At 46.1% G+C, this 25,644-nt stretch overlaps 1 protein-coding gene across 1 annotated transcript in view; it reads right to left on the reverse strand.

The window, feature by feature from the left end:
• Positions 1–25,644, reverse strand: part of LOC309550241 (uncharacterized protein) — a gene marked incomplete at its 3' end in the record, with an annotated part of 240,442 nt that overhangs the window by 167,921 nt on the left and 46,877 nt on the right. The window contains exon 6 of the mRNA XM_082250652.1: positions 18,954–19,093. Within this exon, the coding sequence (XP_082106778.1) occupies positions 18,954–19,093 (140 nt within the window). The remainder of the gene's footprint in view (positions 1–18,953; positions 19,094–25,644) is intronic.

Here is a 25,644-nt window from a genome sequence, read left to right on the forward strand (position 1 = left end):
CCCATACTGACAGAAAAACACAGAATTGTTGACATTGTTGCAGATTTATTAAAAAAGAAAAACTGAAATATCACATGGTCCTAAGTATTCAGACCCTTTGCTCAGTATTTAGTAGAAGCCCCCTTTTGATCTAATACAGCCAGGAGTCTTTTTGGGAAAGATGCAACAAGTCTTTCACACCTGGATTTGGGGATCCTCTGCCATTCCTCCTTGCAGATCCTCTCCAGTTCTGTCAGGTTGGATGGTAAACGTTGGTGGACAGCCATTTTTAGGTCTTTTCAGAGATGCTCAATTGGGTTTAAGTCAGGGCTCTGGCTGGGCCATTCAAGAACAGTCACGGAGTTGTTGTGAAGCCACTCCTTCGTTATTTTAGCTGTGTGCTTAGGGTCATTGTCTTGTTGGAAGGTAAACCTTCGGCCCAGTCTGAGGTCCAGAGCACTCTGGAGAAGGTTTTTGTCCAAGATATCCCTGTACTTGGCCGCATTCATCTTTCCCTCGATTGCAACCAGTCGTCCTGTCCCTGCAGCTGAAAAACACCCCCACAGCATGATGCTACCACCACCATGCTTCACTGTTGGGACTGTATTGGACAGGTGATGAGCAGTGCCTGGTTTTCTCCACACATACCGCTTAGAATTAAGGCCAAAAAGTTATATTTTGGTCTCATCAGACCAGAGAATCTTATTTCTCACCATCTTGGAGTCCTTCAGGTGTTTTTTAGCAAACTCTATGCGGGCTTTCATGTGTCTTACAGTGAGGAGAGGCTTCCGTCGGGCCACTCTGCCATAAAGCCCCGACTGGTGGAGGGCTGCAGTGATGGTTGACTTTCTACAACTTTCTCCCATCTCCTGACTGCATCTCTGGAGCTCAGCCACAGTGATCTTTGGGTTCTTCTTTACCTCTCTCACCAAGGCTCTTCTCCCCCGATAGCTCAGTTTGGCCGTACGGCCAGCTCTAGGAAGGGTTCTGGTCGTCCCAAACGTCTTCCATTTGAGGATTATGGAGGCCACTGTGCTCTTAGGAACCTTAAGTGCAGCAGAAATCTTTTTGTAACCTTGGCCAGATCTGTGCCTTGCCACAATTCTGTCTCTGAGCTCTTCAGGCAGTTCCTTTGACCTCATGATTCTCATTTGCTCTGACATGCATTGTGATCTGGAAGGTCTTATATAGACAGGTGTGTGGCTTTCCTAATCAAGTCCAATCAGTATAATCAAACACAGCTGAACTCCAATGAAGGTGTAGAACCATCTCAAGGATGATCAGAAGAAATGGAAAGCACCTGAGTTAAATATATGAGTGTCACAGCAAAGGGTCTGAATACTTAGGACCATGTGATATTTCAGTTTTTCTTTTTTAATAAATCTGCAACAATGTCAACAATTCTGTGTTTTTCTGTCAGTATGGGGTGCTATGTGTACATTCATGAGGAAGAAGAATGAACTTAAATGATTTTAGCAAATGGCTGCAATATAACAAAGAGTGAAAAATTTAAGCGGGTCTGAATACTTTCCGTACCCACTGTATATATAAATAAAAAAAAATCCTCAATTACCAGCCCTTAAAAGGGCTTTTGGGGACACTAGATAGAGATATATATATATATATATATATATATATATATATATATATATATATATATATATATATATATAAATTACACAAATACCAGCCCTTAGAAGGGCTTTTTGGGGTGCTGTCAGGAATAGGATGCTGTCCTTACAGCAGTAGTGGACCAAGAACACTGACTAGCAAGACCAGGAACACTGACAACTGTCCCTAGCTATTAACAGCAGCAGAAGCAGCAGCTCTCCCTGCTCTCAATAACACACACTGCTTCAGAATGATCTAAGATGGATGCTGCCCTTGCTTATTTATAGGAGGTGGGAGGGTGTGGGAGGGAGGTATGCTGATTGGCTGGAAATGTGCCTGCTGACTGTGAAGTTCAGGGTCAAAGTTTGCCTCAATGATGTATTATAGGGGGCGGACCGAACATCGCATATGTTCGCCCGCAGCGGCGAACGCGAACATGCTAAGTTCGCCGGGAACTGTCCGCCGGCGAACAGTTCGGTACACCTCTATTTAGGAGCTGTACTGTCCCAGATTATCAATGGGGAAGAACACCCTGTTATGTACCTCAGCCGAAAGTTGAAGGCCCATGAAGAGAATTATGCCACCATTGAGAAAACTGAATTTTTGTAAAATCTTACCTGTAAAATTCCTTTCTCTGAGTCCTCCGACAGTCGCCGCCATCTTCATATTCGTCACAATGGGGGGGTATTAGACTTTGCTCCGTAGGAGTAGCTAGGCAACAGAATATGTCAATATTAAAGCTTTTAACATATCCCCACCCCAGGGGGTGGTCCTCTCAGTCTATACCCTCCTGCTTCCTGTTTCCTACTTCAGTTTCAGTGGAATAGCAGTAGAGTACCTAAACCCCAAAAGAGGGGCGGGGGCGGCGACTGTCGGAGGACTCAGAGAAAGGAATTTTACAGGTAAGATTTTACAAAAATTCAGTTTTCTCTTACGTCCTCCGACAGTCGCCGCCATCTTCATATTCGTCACAATGGGGACGTCCCAAAGCAGTGCAAACATGAGGGGTGGGAAACGCAGCCGCGCCTAAAGGCAACGCAGTCTCCACATCAAATAAAGGAACCTTACCAAAGGAAGGAAACTAGCTGGGCAACATGAGAAAAAACTTGCTCAACGGGAGCAATAACCCAGGAAAAAAACAAATAACTCAGGGATAAAAAGAAATCCCAAACAGCCCAAAGGTCCAAAACAAGGGACCCTAAGGAACCGCCGCACTAAGAACCTTGCGGCCAAAGGAAGCATCTGCCGATGCTTGAACAACCACTCCGTAGAATAGAGTGAAGGTGTGCACGGTCGACCAAGTCGCCGCCTTACACACCCGGGCCACAGAAGCCCCATGACGACAGGCCCAAGACGTACTCAGAGACCTGGTAGAGTGCGCCTCCACAGGCACAGGGGAAACTTTTCCCTGCAAAGCATAGGCCTGTTCAATGGCCTGTCTGAACCAATTGGCGACGGCAGAAGCCGACGCCGCTACGCCCTTCCGAGGACCCCCGGAAGGACAAACAAGAATCCGACTTGCGAAAAGATTCAGACGATTTTTGGAAAATCCTAATCGCCCGAACAACATCCAAGGAGTGCAATTCCACCCCCATCGGATGTTTAGACTTCGCGCAAGGCGAAGGCAAGCCAATGTCCTCATTGAGGTGAAATTCCGAAACCCTCTCCGGAAAAAAAGAAGGGTTAGGTCGCAAGACCACCTTAACCAAGTGAGTGACCAGATACGGACATTTGCAGGACAAGCTGCCAGCTCCGACACTCTGCGAGCCGAAGTGATCGCCACCAAAAAAGGTGACCTTCTTGGACAACATAGACAACGAGATCTACCCGATCCGTTCAAAAGGACCATGTTGTAACACGGACAGAACAAGATTCCAGTCCCAAGGAGGCAGAGGCACCCTCCTAGGAGGGACCAGATGCCCCTGAACAAAAGTGCCAACCAAGGAGTTAGATGCCATAGGACGTTGAAAGAGAACGGCCATCGCAGACACCTGACCCTTGATCGTAGCCAGCGCCAAACGCTGGCAACACCCTTTCGAAGGAAGGACAACACCCTAGACACCGAGTACGGGCGAGGTGAAAACCCCCTGGACTCACACCAGGCAAAATAGGCCTTCCAAGTACGGTAATAGACCTTCCCCGAGGAAAATTTCCTCGCGTCGATCAAAGTGTGAATGACCTCAGGGGAGAGACCCCTATCCCTCAGGACCTTGGTTTCAACAGCCAGGCCGTCAAAGCCAGCGACTGTAAAGCAGGATGGAATATCAGCCCTTGAGACCGGAGATCTTCTCGAAGAGGCAGACGCCACGGGGCGTCGACCGCCAAATGCACGAGGTCTGCGCACCAGGACCGGCGAGGCCAGTCCGGTGCCACAAGAATCACTGTGTACTGGTTCCGAGTTCAACCCACGAAGGAACCTGGACAGCCATTGAAACGGTGAAAACGCATACATCAGTCGGTACTGATGCCACGGAGCTACCAACGCGTCTGACGCGTCTGCCCGAGGCCTTGCCACAAATCTTTTCACCTTGCTGTTCAGACGAGACGTGAACAGGTCTACCTCCGGAAGACCCCACTTCGCGCACCACATCTGGAAGACATCCGGGTGGAAGGACCATTCCCCCTGGTCCAGGGACTGGCGGCTGTAGATAATCCGCCTGCCAATTCTCCACCCCCGGAACGTGAACCGCCGATATCGCCGGGACGTGTGTCTCGGCCCAAGACAGAATGTCGGCCACTTCCCGAGCCGCTCTGGTTCTCTTGGTGCCCCCTTGGCGATTGACGTAAGTCCGTCTGCACCTGAACCGGACAGCCCTGCAGCCCGTCCGGCCAACTTTGAAGGCAGAGATTCATCGCACGCAATTCCAGAATGTTGATCAGAAGGGAGGAGACCTCCCCCGACCAAGTTCCCAGGGCGGACAGAATGCCCAGAACACCACCCCAGCCCGACAGGCTGGCATCCGTGGTGACCACCGTCCATGAGAGAGGACGAAAAGACTTGCCCCCCGACACCGCCGGGGACTGGAGCCACCACAGAAGATCCCTTCTGGTGCGATGGCCCAACGAAATCTGGAGATCCAGAGATTGCGGTCGCCCGTCCCACCTGGACAGGATCTCCGCTTGGAGATCCCGCGTGTGAAACTGGGCGAAGGGAATCGCCTCGAAAGCCGAGACCATCAATCCCAGACATCTCATGCGCGTCCGGAGTGACGAGCACGGAACGTCCATGAGGGACCTGACTCCTTCCTGAAGAGTCCTGAGTTTGTCGTCCGGTAGGAAGAGCTTCGCCTGGACCAAGTCCAGAATCATTCCAAGGTAGGGAAGACGAATCGACGGACACAGCGTCGACTTTGGAAAATTTATCGTCCAACCAAACTCCTGTAGAGTCAGCATCGTGATGGACAGGTCCTCCTCCAGACCCTGGCTGGTCGCAGACCGAACCAGAACATCTTCCAGATACCCCAGGACAGAGATGCCCTGGGCTCTCAACAAAACCAGAAACCGGTGCAAGCACCTTGTCGAAAAACCGTGGAGCCGAAGCGAGACCAAAAGGTAACGCCACGAATAGGTAGAGATCCTCCGCAATGGTGAATCGAAGGTACCTCTGGTGACCCTCGAAAAACGGGATGTGAAGGCACGCATCCTTCAAGTCGATGGAAGCCATGAATTCCCCCGGAACCAGGGCAGCCACCACCGACCGCAGGGATTCCATGCGGAACTTGCGAACCCGCACAAAGCGGTCCAGAGCCTGTAAGTCCAGAATAGGACGCACCCTGCCCTCCTTCCAGGGCACAGTGAACAGATTGGAAGAGAACCCCCGAAATCTGTCCCGATGAGGCACCGGAACCGCCTGAGGGAAAAAATCTGCTCTCCAGCCGAGAGAGAAAACTCGATCTTGTAGCCAGAACGAACGATTTCCTGAACCCACCTGTCCCGAACACGGGCCAACCAGGGTTGAAGAAAAACCGAGCAAGCGTCCCCCCACCCCAGAACTGGGTGAGGGTGCCCCTTCAGGCCGCATTGTTATGGGCAGCGGATCCGGACTGGCCGGACTTATGCTTACCCGACCACAGCTTCTTTTGGGAGCCTTGGCCTTTGAATGGTTCTCCCCTATAGGGCGACCGAAAGGCACGAAAGGACCCCTGAGAGGGCCGAAAAGAAGCATGCTACTTACCATGAGCAGCCTTAGCCTGGTGGGATCGGGGCAGGAGCGTGCTCTCACCACCCGTGACCCTCTTTATCAGTGCATCCAAGGATTCGCCAAAAAGGCGAGATCCATCAAAGGGCAGATTGGCTAAGGTCTTGCGCGAAGATTGGTCCACAGACCAACACTGCAACCAAACTAGGCGGCGAGACAATACCGCCACACTGTGTACACGTGCAGCCAACGGTACTATATCCAGGGCCGCATCACACAAATACACAACACCCTGATGGATTTTATCCACCATATCCAATGTCGCCGGTGAGGCTGAATCAGCCACCAGGACGCGCCTGAGTGCCTGCGTCCAATTCGCGACAGCCTGGGCTGCCCTAAGCGAAGCAAATAGAGCCTTTAGCATAGAACCCGTAATAGAGTAAGCATGACGGGCAAGAGACTCCAGCCTCCTGCCCGTAGCATCCCGGAACACCGAGGTATCCTCTGCAGGAATCGCAGTGGACCTATTCATCAGTAGCGGGCGTGAAAGGATAACGCAGCCTTAACCTACTTGGTACAGCAAAAGGCTTGCGTATATTGCGCCATTGTTCCTTAACAGTGCGCTGAAAATCATCAGTGCAGGGAAAGACCTGCGATGTCTTGCGTCTTTTCTGCGTCCCATAAGCTGCCAGGGCAGCAGGGGGACGTGGTTCAACCCGTAAACGCAGTGTTTGCTTGATAGAAGCAACCAATTCATCCATGAGTGCAAGCCCTTCAGGCGAGCCAGGGGGAGAATTATCCACCCCTTCTACCTCAGCCTCCATCTCGGACCCCACAAGACCCAGGGAGGAACGAGACCCCGATAAGGAGACCCCAGCTATAGCAGCCCCATCACCAGCACCCTCTGTCAGAGGAGATTGAAAACTCTGGTTCGTTGTGTGGATTGAACAGCCACAAGCATTAGCACCTGAGCAGCAATTTTAGCCACAACCGCAGCCAAAACCCCCCCTGGGGGGGAAAACAGCCCTTGGTCACCCACCAAGTGGTAGGAAATTTGTGTCCCTGAGAATCCATTGCCCCAATGATAAGCCGGAAAATAAAGGGTTAATTGCCCTTTAAACAAGCGCGGCGAACGCTGCCCACCGCACACACATACTGGCACAATTTTTACCCCCACCGGGAGAAAAAGGCTCAACACAGGCAAGGATAAAGGGATAGGGAGGTAAAAACCTGTAGAGACCATCGCTGCTGCTGCTGCCTCGATCGGTGCACCCAGGGAGGGGAAGCGATGCAACACAGGGCGCTCCATGAAAGCCTATGGAAGGCTACAAGAAAATGGCCACCCGCAGTGATACCATGCGGCCGGAGCGAGCGCTGCCAAAATGGCGCCGTTTGGCGCCGGAACCGCCGCTCCTCCACCTCAGCGAGGTGGACCAAACATAGCATAGCATGTAGAAACATGGCGGACCGCCGCAGCGGTCGCTGAAAGTGCCCCAAACATGATAAAAATCATGCCCCACAGCACACAGCCGTTCACACATACACAAACTGACACAGACAGTGCAGCACAGCCCCCCTCCTTGCAGCCCACAGCATGCAGCCAGAGAGATAGGGATTTCAATAGTGTGAACACAGGCAGGGTTACACAGTCCCAGACTGACACCCCCCCCAACAGACAGGTCCCCACATAGATACACTTACCTCCTAATGGCGTGGGGAACCCGCACAGGCGAACAGGCCGCTGCGCATGTGGCAGGAAGAGTCGCATCCAGGACGCAAAAAAATCGGGGTTAAGAAACCGCACAGCATCCAGTGAGGTAGCCACCTCACCAATCATCCCTGCACCGAACAGGGATGGGTCGTTCACTGAGCCAGGAGCGTTACCTGGCTGAACGCTCGAAGGCAGGCTGGGAAGCCACTGACCCACAACCTGCTAACAGGGGGATCAGCCCGAGACCCAGCCCGCACGAATCCTCTTCATCAGAAGAACTAAATAATGCTGACAAAAAGAACAGCTAAGTAAAGAGAGAGAAAAAAACTCAAACAAAAAATTAAAAAAGAAGATAAAGGCTGAGACAAAATGCCCCAGCATAGAGAGATCCAGCTACTCCTGACAAGCTAGACATTGAAACTGAAGTAGGAAGCAGGAGGGTATAGACTGAGGGGACCACCCCCTGGGATGGGGATATGTTAAAAGCTTTAATATTGACATATTCTGTTGCCTAGCTACTCCTACGGAGCAAAGTCTAATACCCCCCATTGTGACGAATATGAAGATGGCGGCGACTGTCGGAGGACGTAAGAGAAAGAGTGTTTGGCGGTGAAATGGGCCTTGGATTCTCTCCGGTACTACCTCCTGGGTAGACAGTTTGAACTGGTGACGGATCACGCCCCATTGAAGTGGATGGCACAGAACAAGGAGACCAATAGGAGAATAAATAGGTGGTTCCTGGTCCTTCAGGAATTTAGTTTTGTGGTAACGCATCGCCCCGGTGTTCAAATGGGGAATGCAGATGGTTTGTCCCGAGCACATGCGTGCCTGGCAACCTGTGTCCCAGGGTTGACCCTAGGGTTGAAACAAGAGGGGGGGGATATGTGACAGGAAGTCAGGTAAATCTATGGGTGTTGTCACCGATGGGAGATATATTTCTGCTTGGTTTAGACAATTCACCAATTACTATCAGGTGTCGGCTGCAGAGGTAGGCAGGAAGATGTACGGAAGTTGAGAAAACTTTCAGCTGTTCAGAATGAGGCAATTAAGACCTCTATAATTTGTCCAAAGGGAGTCTATTGATTGCTGTCTCCTGAGGCTGTGTAAGCTGGGGAGAGCAGTCAGATGAGAGACTTCTAAAGGTGAGGTGTTGAACTTTTTCTGTGTAAAGAAAACACAAATGGACATTTGAGTGTCTGCTGTAGGACCAGCAGTGTCTGCCCAACAGTAGGTTGGGAAGACTTCTTAGGTAGGTTCCGGTGTGTGAGAAGGTAGACGCCCACAGCGGCCAGGATTTATTTTGTGTTTTATTTTGATTTTTTTTGATGTTTTTGCTGCATGCACTTGTTTGACGAAATTGGAAGAATAAACCATAAACTGTTGTTTTCAATTACTCGGCTATCTCCCTGTGTGACGAACCCCCCAAAAGGGGTTATCCACACCTGCTACCGAGCTAATCCCTCACAATATATATAGATAGAGAGAGAGAGAGAGAGGGGCGAGAGAGAGAGAGAGAGAAATATACGTACATTTTATACATACACATATAAACAGCAATAGAATAATTTGCTTGTTTTGAGACATACATTTTAGAACAGTGTGTAGAAACAAACATGTTAAACGAATGAACATTCTTTCGTTTATAGATTCTTCTTCCGGTTCACTGATATGTCAAAGACATGCGCAGTACGATTCAGTATATTATTTTCGTTTCAATTTTACCATAGACGTATACACTTTCGTTGAATGGATAAGAATTTTCGCTATGGATCCATCGACATTAGCCGGGCGTGGTATCGAAATCGTTGGTAAACTTGTGTTCACTAACGGCCCGATATTCGAATGATCTTTCCTAAATCGACCATTTTCGGCCGAAAGTCTGTGCGTGTATGGCGAGCATTACTCCCTCCTTCTCTCATTCCTTTCCTTTCCCTCCCTCCATCCTTATTAGTCACCTACCAACCAGGTTACATAACTATTTCATATTTTATCCCAGGGGACGGTGCCATTTATTTACAGATAGACCCTTCCTCTCCACACAATCTACACATCAGTAGGGTAATACTTGCATCTTTGGTAATATTGAATTTCATACCTGAAAAAATAAAAGCGTGTACCCTCATCCAAAAGAGGAGCACTTTAGGACAAGTCCACCATGTGTGTAGAAACGTGCCCATCTGGCCACATCCCCTGAAGCAGGAGGCAGACGAGCCCGGGTGATGACACCAATTTCTATTATACTAAGCGCCATAAAATGGCCAAATGCACATTTTTAGTTTTAAATGAATGGTTGGTTTAACCACTTAAGCTCCGCAAGGTTTTACCCCCTTTCATGACCAGAGCATTTTTTTGCTATTCATCACTGCGCTACTATAACTGGTAATTGCGCGGTCATGCAAAACTGTACACAAATTACATTTATATTATTTTTTTCACAAAAAATAAAGCTTTTCTGTGGCCTTCGATCACAACTAGGTTTATTTTTTATTATATAAACAAAAATCAAACATTTTTGAGAAAAAAAAAAAAAAACAATATTTCTATTATAAAATATATCCAATAAAAAAATATAAAAAAAAAAAATTGAATGTCTTCAAAAGTTTAGGTCCAACTGTATTCTGCTACATGACTTTGGTAACATAAAAATCCCATGAAGTGTATATTAATTGGTTTGAGTGAAAGTTATAGTCTACAAACTATGGTGGAATTTACACAGCTTTGAGGTTATACTGGTAATGGTGGTGATCAGCAACTTAGAATGGGACTGTAATAGTGTGGTGGAAAATTAACTGGCATCACTAGTGACACCAATACAGAGATCAATAATATTATACACTGTTACTGTACTAATGACACTGACTGGGAATGGGTTAACATCTAGGGGCAATAAAAGGGTTAACTGTGTACCTAACAATGTGTAGTGTGTGTAATCTGTGCTGCTTTCACTAACCACCCTTGTTTATTTTCCCTGATTTACAGAAAATTCATTGGACGAATGTGACAAACATTCATTCAGCTGTTAAAAATTCTGGCTGTATTTTAATTAACACAGTGATTTCCTATGATCGCCAGCTCCATCTAGTGGCCATATTACGGTATTTTTCCTGAAATACCTCCATCAGTAAAAATAGTTCAATAAAGCATTATGGCCACTAGATGGAGCCAATGATTATATGAGATAAAAAAATTGGCAAAACTTATCACAGCTGGGCGAATGTTGGTCACACTCATTCAACTATTTTTGTATTTTTAAATAGACCTCTAAATGTTTCTGAAAGCTCACACCACGCCAATGAAAGGTAGTGACTCTGTGACAGACCTAACCAGGACAGAGGCTTTTGGAGAGGACTGGGAGCGAGCCTCTTACCCACTGACTATGGGCCCTGTCATTTAAGGGAACACTACTCTTTGGAAGGTGTATGCCTGGGGGATCCGTGGAGTGGTCTTGTTTCTGATTCAAGTTTATGTCTCCCCAAAACACACAGACTCCGGGAACTGGAGGTTCCATTTCCATATTTGGGGTCTCTATGCCTCAAACCCGCAATGACTGTAGATGTTATGTAATCAGCTCAAACCACTGGAGCCTCCTGCTATAACGTGTTTATGTTAAGTAGATCTCTCCCATTGTTCCATTCGTTCTGTCTGTCTGCTAGTATTGTCCCCTCCACCTAGGCTGGTTTAAGTGACCAGTTAATTAGCTCAGTTAATTAGCTCATGTTAAGTATATCACTGTAAGTTATCAGTTGCTAGAGGAGGAGTAGCGTAGTTCATGTTGGCTGTTCCTTAGTTATGTTAGTTATATTCTTGTTTACAGTTTGTATTGTTAGGGTAATATGATCAGGAGGGGATGTCCTCCTGTACGGTTAGAAGTATGTGTCTGAGCTTCAATAAACAGTCATTCCCTTGGATTTTACCTCGCATCTTGTCTGTGTATGATGTTTGGGGTAAAAGGGGCTGCTATTAGCTCTGTCTGCTTGACACAGTTTGGAGGGCAGAAAGCACGGTCTGGCAGAAGGAAGCACCTAGTCGGGGTGCCAAGCGGTTCCATCAAAGACTCCATTTTTATTTCTCTACTGATATCAATGGCCAACAGGGTACAACACTTCATCCATGTCTTTAGTGATCTCTGATCTCCTTATGAAGTGTTTCTTACATCATGAAGATCAGCCATGGAGTATATCTGAGGTGTATATCAGGGTGTGCTTCTTCCTCACATGGGAGCTGTGATGTCCAGCAACATTCATATAGCAGACATTTCCCACACTCAAGGCACTAATACACCTTGAGGGTTGTGTGGGACCCCTGATGTACAGGAAGACAGGACTTCAGTGAGGAACAATTCCCTCACTCAGGACAGGAAAGTGGTTTCTTCCCTGTGTGTGATCTCTGATGTCTGCAAAAGACTGGACGTATCTGAAAAACATTTCCCACACTCAGGACAGGAATACGGCTTCTCCCCAGTGTGCAATCTCTGATGTGTAACAAGGTTTGATTTTCGTACAAAACATTTCCCACAATCCGAACAGGAAAATGGTTTCAGCCCCGTGTGCAGTTGCTGATGTGTGTGAAGATGGGACTTCTGTGAAAAGCTTTTCCCACACTCAGGACAGTTATATGGCTTCTCCCCCGTGTGACATCTCTGATGAATAACAAAATATATTTTTGTTGGAAAAGACTTATTCCTGTCCTGAATAAGTTGGAAAAACGCAGGGGTAAACAGCGTTTGGGGTGACTCTCAAGGGTCCCTCCGAAGGCTGGTTAATAATCCACTTAATCCCGACCTCTTATAGTGTATACTTCTCCAGGGAAAATTGATAGGTAATGACTCCTCATAAATAAAATTCTTTTAGATGCACCACAGGAAAATGCTTAGGCAATCAAACGTGTTTTTCTTATTACTGTTGGCCTGCCACAAAACGAAGGATTAGGGACTTCTTGACCGTGATGCAAACTTGTTCCAGGTGGGTCTGGTCCGGGGATCCTGTCACATACCGAATCCATTTTTATCACTTATATTTGCACTAATATTTATTATTTATTCACGATAGACCTTTATTAATTTTTTAAACATATAATAATTTAGTTTTACTTATACATTTTACACTTTATAAATGATCCATTATATCACGTTCTAATCTATGATCCAACACTTTTACTTATTTATTTCACGTCATCAGTGTACCCATTGATATATTTATATTCCCTAATTTGTATGTTTGACAGCGCCATTTACCTCCAATTTTCCCACATTTACTAAAATATAGCTTGCTATATTTTTGAGGTAGGCTGCAGTCATTTTTTAAATTCCTCCATTAGCGCGGAAACCTTTCCTCATTTATTTATATTTTTGTTGGAAAACATTTCCCACACTCAGGACAGGAATAAGTCTTTTCATCCATGTGAGACTTCTGATGTCTGGCAAGACTGGACATCTGTGAAAAACTTTTCCCACACTCAGAACAGGTAAGTGGCTCCTGCCCTGTGTGCGATCTCTGATGTCTGTAAAGAATGGATTTGTCTGAAAAACATTTTCCGCACTCAGGACAGGAATATGGCTTCTCCCCCGTGTGAGATCTCTGATGTAGGATTAAATGGGACTTTCATGAAAAACATTTCCCGCACTCATTACAGGAATATGGCTTTTCCCCTGTGTGTAATCTCCGATGTGGGTAAAGACTGGACCTGTCTGAAAAACATTTCCCACACTCAGGACAGGAAAACGGAAAATTTATATCAAATACTTACCGTAATTTTCCTTTCCTGATGGACTCCATGGCAGCATACGTATCGGGTTTGGCCCCGCCTCCAAACCTACCCATAGGACCTCACTCCCATAAATCTTTGCTCCTGTTCAGCACACGTGTTCTGTAACTATCCTCCACAGAAATCCGGGAGGGAACTCCTGCTGCCATGGAGTCCATCAGGAAAGGAAAATTACGGTAAGTATTTGATATAAATTTTCCGTTTTCCTGACAGACTCCATGGCAGCATACGTATCGGGAAATAACTCGCCGTACACACAGGGTGGGCAGGTGCTGAACAGAAAAGTTTAATGCATTTTGTCAAACAGACAGGACTTGCAAACCGAAATTCACAGAAGAAAGAGCCGCTGGCTCAACACAGTAATGGGATAAGAAAGTGTTAATAGAGGACCACGACGCTGCTCTGCAAATGACTTCAGGAGCCACATGTCTGGATACTGCCCAGGAGGTAGAGATGCTCCGCGTCGAATGAGCTGTAACTACTGCTGGAGGGGTCAAGCCCTTAGCCCTATAAGCCCACTGGATGGTCTGGATGATCCAAGAGGAAATGGATCTCGTCGAGGCTCTTGAACCTTTGTTTTTTCCATAGAAGGTAACAAAGAGATGTTCTGATTTTCTGAAAGAGGAAGTGGCATCTAAATATTTCTTAATACACACTCCAACATCCAGCGGATGAACCGAAGATTCTTCCTCTTCCTGTCTAAAGGTTGGTAATACTGTTTCTATGTTTTCATGGAAGACAGAAGTCCTTTTTGGTCTCGCATCCAGCATGGGGATGAGCACCACTCTGTCAGGAAAAAAGGTTAAGAAAGGCTCTTGTGTCCCAAAGGACCCAATTTCCGACACTCTCTTTGCTGAGGTTATAGCTACTAGAAACACTGTTATCAGTGTAAGCTCTCTTATGGTCAAGGAATCAGACATGTCCTGAATCTGACACGCCAGGAAATCCAGAACTAGTGGCAGATCCCACTTGGGAAACCTGGGTTTTCTCTGAGGTCTGATTCTCACTGCCCCTTGGAAGAACTGACGAATTAGGGCATGAGTGGCCCAGGAGATCCCTGTAAAAGCGGAAATAGCCGAGACCTGGACTCTGAGCGAACTCACTGATAGAGGCAAATCCAGTCCTGATTGGAGAAAGCTCAATACATCCTGGATCTTAATTGAAGATTGAGGATCAGGCCTTGTATTCAGTTGTGCAGAAAATTTTTCCCAGATTCTCTGATACACCCTGTTCGTTGAGCTTCTTCTAGCACTAAGTAATGTCGAGATTGCCGTTTCTGGACAGCCTAAAGCCTGTAACCTCCTCCTCTCAACATCCAGACCCTGAGATGTAAACGGTCTGGGCACGGATGGAGCACAGACCCCTGGGACAACAGATCCGGTCTGAAGGGTAGCGGAATTGGGTCTCGGACACTGAGTAGTGTCAGAAGGGGAAACCATGGCCTGTTCGGCCAGAAGGGAATCACCGCCACTACCTCCACTGGCTCCGACCTGAGTCTCCGAAGGAACTGCAACACAATCGGAATTGGTGGGAAGGCGTATGCCCTGTGGAATCTCCACTGATCCGAGAGTGCATCTATCCCTGATGCTTGTGGATCTCTGAATCTTGAGTAGTACTTCGGCAGTTTGTGATTGCAGGGGGAGGCGAAGAGGTCTACCTCTGGAGAAAACCCCAATGTTAGGATCCAGTTGAACATTTCCGTGTGAAGGGACCACTCGTTGTTGTCCAGATCCACTCTGGACAAGAAGTCTGCTTTGACATTCTGGACTCCTGGAACATAAACCGCTGAAAGATTCGAGAGATTTTTCTGTGCCCAGGACATAATCGGCTCCACTTCCCTCAATAGGGACCAGCTGCGTGTTCCCCCTTGTTTCCTGATGTATGCCACTGCTGAGGTGTTGTCCAGGCGCAGCATGACAGGTTGGTCTTTTGTCAGGTGAGCAAATGCTCGAAGAGCTTGGAATGCTGCTCGGAGTTCTAGTATGTTGGATACTATTCCTCAAATGTGGAAAACTCCCACCTGCCCTGTGCCACCTCCGACAGACAGTGGGCGCCCCAGCCTATGTTGCTGGCGTCCGAGGTAACCACTACCCACAGAGCTGGCTTCAGAGAGTGGCAGTTCAGCAGGTGGTCTCTGCATAACCACCAGGGGAGACTCGCTCTCATTGAAGGGGTTAAGAAGATGCGTTGATCCAGATGCCACGTATCCCATTGCTGAAGGAATCCCTTCTGAAAGGGTCTCATCCTCCACAGGGCCCACTTCACCATGGGGACTACTGCGACCATAGTTCCGATCACCTTCAGGCATTGACGTGCCTGAAGATGAGAGGATGAGAGGGCAAAGCGAATCCTGTCTCGAAGAGTCCCTATCTTTTCCTCTGGAAGAGAGATAGTCGCCTTCTCTGTATCGAACAGAGCGCCCAAGTAGATCAGGGACTGAGTTGGAATCAGGTGACTCTTCTCCTTGTTGAGTAACCAACCAAACTTCTGGAGAGTGGACACGACCTGCTCCAGATGAACTAATAGTTGATCTCTGTCTTGGGACAACAGGAGTAGATCGTCCAAATAGTGGTGAAGACGGATACCTTTCAATCTCAGTAGGGCTACCACGGCCAATAAGATTTTTGAAAAGGTCCGTGGAGATGTTGAGAGCCCGAATGGGAGACAGATAAACTGAAGATGTAATCCTCCCACTTCGAACCGGAGAAACCTTTGAAAATCTTCGTCCACAGGGACATGAAAGTAGGCGTCTTTCAAGTCGATGGACACCATCCAATCTGCCGGCTGGACTGACTGCTGTATGGACAACAGGGTCTCCATTTTGAACCTTTCTTTTTTTATGAATTTGTTCAAGAAGGTCAAATCTATTACTGGTCTCCATGATCCGTTCTTCTTTTGGACCAGAAAGAGCGGAGAATATATTCCTTGGCCTCGCTCGGACTCTGGAACGGAGATGACAGCCCCTTGAGCAATGAGAGCTTCGACGTAAGAAAACAAAATCTGACGCCTTTCTTCTAGGCATGGTATGGCAGTAGGCAGGAACCTTGAGCCTGGCCTCTCCTTGAAGACCCACTTGTGGCCTGAAGACACCGTCCTGACGGCCCAGGGGTCCTGAATCGAAGCCGCCCAGACATGTCGGAAGGAGCGTAGACGCGCACCCACCCGACATGTCTGAGCGGGCCCACCTTCAAAAGGACTTAGTGGGCTCACGGTCCCCCGAGGAGACGTTCTTTGTCGTCTTCCTGGAAGACTGTCTTGATCTCCAGTTCCGGTTGAACTCCCGACCAGGTCTATAAGAACGAGCTTCCCTGGCCCGGTCAGGCACAAATTTTCTGGTAGGCTGTCCTTTCTTGACGTTGAACTGGCGCCGATCCTGGGGAAGAAACCCAGACTTACCGCCTGTAGCCCGGGTTATGGCCTCGTCAAGTTTATTCCCAAAAAGGGAGGACCCCTCAAAGGGAATACGGCACCAAACTTGCTTTGATGCCGGATCCGCAACCCAAGGGCGGAGCCAAAGAGCTCTCTTAGCTGTGACCGAGGACAGCATAACTCTTGCCAATAGACGGATCAAGTCTATGGAAGCCTCCCCAAGGAACGACGCGCCCAGCCTAAGCTCCTGGATTGGAGCGCTTCTGGCCACCTCCTCCGAAACCGATCTGACCGATTCGTCTACCACATCAGCCCAAGACTCCATGGCTTTGGATAGAGCAGCCAAAGCCAGGACTGGTTTACAGGCCATACCTGCTGTAAGGTAGATTCTCTTCAAATCAGAGTCCATCCTTCGGTCCAACGGGTCTTTAAATGAGACCGTATCCTCTAATGGAAGGGTCACGTGCTTGACCAGTCTCATGACTGCTGCGTCAACTAGGGGAGGAGACTCAAGATGTTTCACGTCATCCTCTTTGAAGGGGTAAAGTTTAGCCATCTTGGATACTAAGGAATTCTTTCGTTCCACCTTTTTCCACTCCTCTAAGATGATTTCACCCAACTCTCCCAGGAAGGGAAAATTAACACGCTCCTTATTGAGCTGTTTAAAGTACTTCTTCTGCTTGGGAGGGGGAACAGCTGACTCTTCCCAATTTAAGGTCTCTCTGACCGCTTTAACCAGGGAAGGCACCAAGGAATATTCAAAGCCCAAGCAGGGATCTTCATCTTCAGAGTCGCTACCCGACAAGAGCATCGACTGATGGCTTGTGTGGGTCGACTCGAAATCTTCCTGTACCTGTAGTGCTACAGGGGAAGGGCTTGGGGAAGCCGTTGCAGTGTCTTGAGAACGACTGACACCCAACTCTGCCAAAGAGTCCTTTACCACTCTCTTAACCAAAGCCTCAATGCGTTGATCAGAAGTATCCCTTTCTCCCGCAGCCTGGGAGAAACATCTGTCACAGAAAAGCTTCCTCTCCGGGACACTAGCGCCACAGCCTCTGCAACCTGCTTTGTCAGGTCTCTGTGCGTGGCTGGCTGAAGTGGACGCTTTACGATGATGTGAGCCCGAACGGGACTTTCCAGTAGAGTGCCGGTGGCGAGAGCTTGAGCGCCTTTCACTTCTTTGAGAAGAGTGCCTAGTCTCTGAACGAGGAGGGCTGTGAACAAGAGAAAAAACAGAAAAAAACACAGACAGGAAGCTAGGAACACTTGAGTTCCTACCCCCACCCCCTATAACCCACAACCCCACCAAGAAGCCCCAAATACCTGTTAGGGGCGGGCTGACCACCGGAGGGCAAAGTAGCTTCCATTCTGATGCTGACCTACAAGAATGAGCCGGACAGCATGTCAGAAAAACCAGCAAAGCGGGGGGGGGGGGGGTTGCTCCCAAACTGGGGCCAGTACTCACCAGGAACCAAGGTTAGCAGGCAGAGCGGCAGCGCACAGCAAAAAGACCACAAAAACGAACGATTTCCGTATGTGTAACACCCAATATCAGCAGTGTGTACAAACACAACACTGCTGACAGCTTTGGGGTTTAAATATGGCGCCTGGTGACGTCATCAGCGATCGCCACCGACGCCAGCTTACTGCGCATGCGCCGTGCTTACACTGCGCATGCGCGAGAACCAAGCCTCGATCCCGAGGCGCCGCACATGCGCAGTAGCGCGCACCGGAGGCCGGTCAGGAAGTGAATCGCTGACCGGCCCCGGACCACTAGCCACCAGGGAAGGCAGGAGAAAAACCAGGTAAGACATAAAAGGCACAAGCAAGCAATATATAAACAAAATAGCTGCCATGGAGGACTTTGTACTCACGGACCGCAGATCACCAGGGATGGATGCACACACCGGACTTATCTCATTCTTAGGGTACCGGCCACCCGCAGCAGCTGGGCTTTTTGGCCAAGGCTGCATACATCTTCGCCCCTACTCCATACCCCGCAGCAGCTGGGGCTTATTGGAGAGCTCCATACCCGACTGGTAGAGCCATCCATCACCCGGAATCCATCTTCAGGTAGGATATCGGGTAATCCTTTGGAGGACAAAAAAAGAACACGTGTGCTGAACAGGAGCAAAGATTTATGGGAGTGAGGTCCTATGGGTAGGTTTGGAGGCGGGGCCAAACCCGATACGTATGCTGCCATGGAGTCTGTCAGGAATATGGCTTCTCACCTGTGCAAGATATTTTGTGCACATCAAGATTGCATTTAAAATGGAAACACTTTCTGCACTCAGTACAGGAAAACCTATTTGTTGGAAGGACGGCACTATCCCTCACAGTCTGAGGTTCCTCAGGATAAGAGGAATACGATGGTCCATCTACACTGTGTGATGCCGGATGGACATTTGAGGTAGCCGGGTTTTCTCCTGGACTATACTGTGTGATGTCCTCATCTTCTACTTTACAGTCTGGAGACAAAGTGAGACAATCCTCTGAGGTTTTCCTCATCTCCCGTCCATCTACTAAAATAGAAATAAAAAGATTATTACTAGACATCAGCAGATTGGTTCCCCTAAAACAGGACTCCGCCCACATCAGGCAACTTTGTCTCTGAGGATCTTACAATTCCCCCCTCAAGGTAACTAGTAAATGGGTCCTCTGATCTCCTACCAGTTCATTTCTTTATTCATGGACCTTAGTCAGAGAGTGAGGAAACAACGAGAACTGTCTTTTATAGGAGTAACAGTGATGAGGGGATTATAGGACGAGTGTCCCCTCCCCCTCTATCACTTATTGCCAACTTCCCAACACAAGAAGTCCTGCACTTCCTTATTTAGTCCATGATTTAGTCATGAATAACAGCGGGGCTGAGCCCCACCAGAGGTCAGAGAGTGAGGATGGGGGGAGAACAACCAAGATGAAGACTGGACTGATCCTGAAGACCACCATCATTGGGTTATTGACTACTCCCCAAATATCACTTTCTGTTTAAGGTTCCAAAGTTTGAGGATGTTATCACATTATTATCAACATGTAAATGTCTGTGCTTCAATCGAATCATCAGATATAAAATGTCCATCTGGTAGAAAATGGGTGCAAAAGAAGTAAGGCCTATGTAATGTACAACTTATTATATAGGATACAAAAGTTAGGACTATACAGTATCGGAATTATGTACAACATAAAGTATATAGTGCAGGGGTCAGGAGTATGTAATGTACAACATAGAGTATATAGTGCAGGGGTCAGGAGTATGTAATGTACAACATTGAATATATAGTGCGGGGGCCAGGACTCATAATATTGGTATTCAGCAATCAGTGGAAGGTTATATGTTTACTTGAGACAAATTGCAGAGGTCCCACACTTCTGCCTCCCATCTCCTGCCTCCTTGATCTCTGGTACACTCTATAAACTGTACTTGATTTTTTTCTCTAGCTTGCAGTTCTGCTATGCTCTTTCGTTAGTAAGCATATATTCATGCCCATAAAACAAGGTTCCAGTGTGGAGAAGTGTACATCATCCGGTCATGGACATCCGTCCTGCTGGGACCGAAATCCTTTCGCCGTGGCCGGCTTGTACGGCAAGGTTCATATGCTTACCATAGATCAAGGAGCATCCAGGTGTACCGAATAGGATTTCCCAAATAAAAAAATCCTGACAGGCTGATACCATTTCCTGTGAGGGGAAGTATATCTAAGCTTATTGAGGCTGTACCTGTAGGAGAAGACCTTTTCATCTGTCCATTCATCGGGGGTTATGAGGAGTTCCTGTAAGGCGCACTGAGATCCCTGTAATGGGGATCATATGACTTCGGAAAGAGGCCACACTTACTGGTGTCTGGTGGAGGCTTTATCTTTATATTCACCACCTGGTCTACGGGATTTCCTCTAGGACTCCTTTTCTTTTTGGACTTTTATTTATCAATTGATTTATTGATTTCTTCAATTTTATACATTGTCCGTATGGATTCACTTTTATCTTAAGCCTTTGCTGAGATTGAGATCATTGTGTCAAGCGCTGTATACCTTTGTATGTATTTAGTGTTAATGACCCACCTGTGCTGATCTCTGTAGGAGTGTCCTTCTCTGTAAATGTCCCCGTTTATTCCATCCTCCTCCATAGACTGCTGATCATCCCTCACATACCTCTCTTCTTCTTCTGCTTTAACCTCAACTTTTATATCTATCAGATCTTCACCCTAAACAAAAAAAAAAGAGAATGAGTGAAAAATCATCTGTAAAATATAAGCTAACAAAAAATAATCCACACACCATCTCCACAAGTCCATGTTCTAGATACTCCTTCGCACCAACCTTGTAACAGTGAGGGATGGTGTGACCTTCCTGTGTGGAATCCCGGGAATACAGAGGATGGGGACATCTCTCTGGTGGGTTCCTGGTATTAGGTGGCTCCATCATATCCTTGTGTCCTTCTGAAAACTCCTCCATCACTCCATACTCCTCATCCTCCTCTTTATACTCTTCTTTAACATCAATATTATCATCCCCAAGGTTTCCACTCTGAATATAAAATAAAACAATCATCGTATGCTGTGTATAAATTATAACTACTAATAATTGTCAATCATCTACCTGAGTACACTGCCAGGGTATAAGATTAATACTTCTAAGATCGAGGTTCTTTCTATCAACATTCCTCCCACAACTCTGGGCACCTTACAATCCGCTTACTCGTATCACTATACATATATTATTATTTTTTTTATTTTTTTTTCAGCAAAGACCCTATAGAATAAAATATCGGTCACAGCAATTTTTCAAACACAATGTCTTTGGAAAAAATACACTTTATTAAATTTTAAAGCAAACAAAAAAAAACACCATAGATATTGCAACCCATTTTTTGTAAAATATATAAGATGATGTTACACCGAGTAATTAGATATCAAACACATGTGTCATGCTTTAGAATTGCACCCATTTGTGAAATGGTGCAAAACTACGGTACTTAAAAATCTCCATAGGCGACACTTTCCAAATGTTTACAGGTTAACTGTTTAGAGTTACAGAGAAGGTTTAGTGCTAGAATTATTGCTCTCCCTCTAAGGTTCACAGCGATGCCTCATGTGTGTGGTCCGAACATCGTATATATATATATAATATATACACAGTGCCTTGCGAAAGTATTCGGCCCCCTTGAACTTTGCAACCTTTTGCCACATTTTAGGCTTCAAACATAAAGATATAAAACTGTAATTTTTTGTGAAGAATCAACAAGTGGGACACAATCATGAAGTGAAACGAAATGTATTGGATATTTCAAACTTTGTTAACAAATAAAAAACTGAAAAATTGGGTGTGCAAAATTATTCAGCCCCTTTACTTTCAGTGCAGCAAACTCTCTCCAGAAGTTCAGTGAGGATCTCTGAATGATCCAATGTTGATCTAAATGACTAATGATGATAAATAGAATCCACCTGTGTGTAATCAAGTCTCCGTATAAATGCACCTGCACTGTGATAGTCTCAGAGGTCCGTTTAAAGCGCAGAGAGCATCATGAAGAACAAGGAACACACCAGGCAGGTCCGAGATACTGTTGTGGAGAAGTTTAAAGCCAGATTTGGATACAAAAAGATTTCCCAAACTTTAAACATCCCAAGGAGCACTGTGCAAGCGATAATATTGAAATGGAAGGAGTATCAGACCACTGCAAATCTACGAAGACCTGGCCGTCCCTCTAAACTTTCAGCTCATACAAGGTGAAGACTGATCAGAGATGCAGCCAAGAGGCCCATGATCACTCTGGATGAACTGCAGAGATCTACAGCTGAGGTGGGAGACTCTGTCCATAGGACAACAATCAGTTGTATACTGCACAAATCTGGCCTTTATGGAAGAGTGGCAAGAAGAAAGCCATTTCTTAAAGATATCCATAAAAAGTATTGTTTAAAGTTTGCCACAAGCCACCTGGGAGACACACCAAACATGTGGAAGAAGGTGCTCTGGTCAGATAAAACCAAAATCAACTTTTTGGCAACAATGCAAAACGTTATGTTTGGTGTAAAAGCAACACAGCTCATCACCCTGAACACACCCTCCCCACTGTCAAACATGGTGGTGGCAGCATCATGGTTTGGGCCTGCTTTTCTTCAGCAGGGACAGGGAAGATGGTTAAAATTGATGGGAAGATGGATGGAGCCAAATACAGGACCATTCTGGAAGAAAACCTGATGGAGTCTGCAAAAGACCTGAGACTGGGACGGAGATTTGTCTTCCAACAAGACAATGATCCAAAACATAAAGCAAAATCTACAATGGAATGGTTCACAAATAAACATATCCAGGTGTTAGAATGGCCAAGTCAAAGTCCAGACCTGAATCCAGTCGAGAATCTGTGAAAAGAACTGAAAACTGCTGTTCACAAACAATCCAACCTTACTGAGCTCGAGCTGTTTTGCATGGAGGAATGGGCAAAAATTTTAGTCTCTCGATGTGCAAAACTGATAGAGACATACCCCAAGCGACTTACAGCTGTAATCGCAGCAAAAGGTGGCGCTACAAAGAATTAACTTAAGGGGGCTGAATAATTTTGCATGCCCAATTTTTCAGTTTTTTATTTGTTAAAGTTTGAAATATCCAATAAATTTTGTTCCACTTCATGATTGTGTCCCACTTGTTGTTGATTCTTCACAAAAAAATACAGTTTTATATCTTTATGTTTGAAGCCTGAAATGTGGCAAAAAAGGTTGAAAAGTTCAAGGGGGCCGAATACTTTCGCGAGGCACTGTATATGTGGGCGCAGCCTACGTATGCGTTTGCTTTTGCGTGCAAGTACGAGGGGACAGGGGTGCCTTAAAAACTTTTTTATTATTTATTAATTTTTTATTTTATTTGTACACCAACTCTATTTTTTTGATCACTTTTATTCCTATTACAAGAAATCCCTTGTAATAGGAATAAGGCGTGACAGGTCCTCTTTATGGATAAATCTGGGGGTCACGTAGACCCCAGATATCTCCTCTACCCGGGAAAGCATGAGATTAAAAAAAAACATTTATCTCTGCTTTCCAGGATGAAAAACTGGCAGTGTTTACATCTTGATAAAGGAAAAGGAATTGGCAGCACTCCAGGTTGAGTCAAAATCCAGATTTATTGACTGGACATCCAAATATGACAATCGTGACAAGGTAGACGCGTTTCACACACTGACTGTGTGCTTAATCATTACTCTGATCCCTGATTGCACGATCCCAGAGGAGGATTCACTCTCCTTTAGGGAACTCTGTGCAATCCGAGATCTGGAAGATTTATCGTGTGAAGGGGCCATAGACACTTCTAACTCTGGTGATTTTGAAGCTCTCAGATCCGTTCCACTAAATATCAAGTCAGACTTTTATCCTGTTAACTCTCGTAGCCCTGAAATGATTGGGTTCCAACGAGCTGTGGAACGTGATCTGACAGCCCTATCCACCAGAGCCATTAATGGTTGCACACAATGGTCAGATAATTTAACAAAGGAAGAAAGATCAGCATGGGAGAATTTGCAGCGTGATGATACAATGATCATCCGCAATTCAGATAAGGGGGGTCTAATAGTGGTCATGAACACCGACATATATGTGAGTGAGGCTATTCGCCAGTTAACGGTTATTCATACCTATTTACCACTTAAAAATAACCCCACTAAGCATTATAAATTTATTCTGACCAGCATCATTAACAGGAGAGTGAAAATTGGTGTATTCAGTGAAAAGGAATCCATAAAAATGATCCCAGAAAATCCTGTCATTCCCACATTTTACCATCTACCTAAAACCCATAAGGGGTTAGACCCCCTGTATGGCCGTCCTATAATCTCAGGAATCAACTCCCTTAATGAAAGACTAGGACAGTGGTTAGACAGGCAGTTACAGCCATTAGTCCAGCAACTACCTGGTTATCTTAAAGATACCAACCACTTATTGGAAATGGTAGAAAACTTTGAATGCAATATTGACCATGCATGGATCACATGCGATGTGGTTAATTTATATTAGTCCATTCCACACAATCTGGCTGTTATAGCGGTGTCATTTTTCCTAGATTCACTAACATCTCTACCAGTTGAGCAAAAAGATTACATTTTGGAAGTCCTTGAATACCTTTTGTCACACAATTATTTTTGTTTTTATGGGGTTTTTACCTCCAAAGATGCGGGGCTGCGATGGGCGCTAAATTTTCGCCCTCACTCGCCAACCTATACATGGGCTGGTGGGAGAGGCCCCGCATCTTTGGGGGTGAGAACCTCTTCAGACCTTTTATTAAATTTTACTTTCGATTTATAGATGACCTACTGTTTATCATGGAGGATGGAGTTGAAAGGTTAAACTCATTCCTTGACTTCCTAAATTGTAACAATAAAAACTTAAAATTTACAGGAGAAGCCAATGCTAGAGAAATACACTATTTGGATGTGTTGTTAAAAGGTATTGATGGACAAATCATAACTACACTATACAGAAAACCCCTGTCAGGTAATTCACTCCTGTCAGCACAATCTGGACACCCCAAACACACAATAAAAGGCATTCCGGTTGGACAATTTATACGTGTTAGACGGATATGTAAAAATGATGCCGACTTTGACAGAGAAGCCTCCTCCCTTTTTCATAGGTTTTTAGACAGAGGCTACCCAAAATGGATGATCAATAGGGCTTGGAATATAGCTAAAAATAAAAAAAGATCAGATCTCATAGGGTTAAAAAGATCACACAGCAGGAGCATGCACCAAACCAAACTTACCTTTTCTACCCCATACAGTTCTGAATTTAGAGAAATTTGGGACATTATTAATCAACACCTCCCTATGTTAGGTACCGATGAAACATGTACAAAATTACTTAAGGGAGGCATTAATGTAGTCCCAAGACGTGCCCCTACCCTTGGCCAATCACTCTCCCCTAGTTTTTTTCGTAGAAATACTCTAAAAACCCCTACTTGGCTAAATTTTAAAGGGAACTATAAATGTGGCAGTACTGGATGCCCATGTTGTAGCCACATACTCATGGGAGACCAATTTGTCTCCACATGTACAGGCAAAAGATACAATATAAGTGAATTCTTTAATTGTA

The sequence above is a fragment of the Pelophylax lessonae genome (genome assembly GCF_965119305.1).
Source record: "Pelophylax lessonae genome assembly, chromosome: 3".
NCBI lineage: Eukaryota > Metazoa > Chordata > Amphibia > Anura > Ranidae > Pelophylax > Pelophylax lessonae.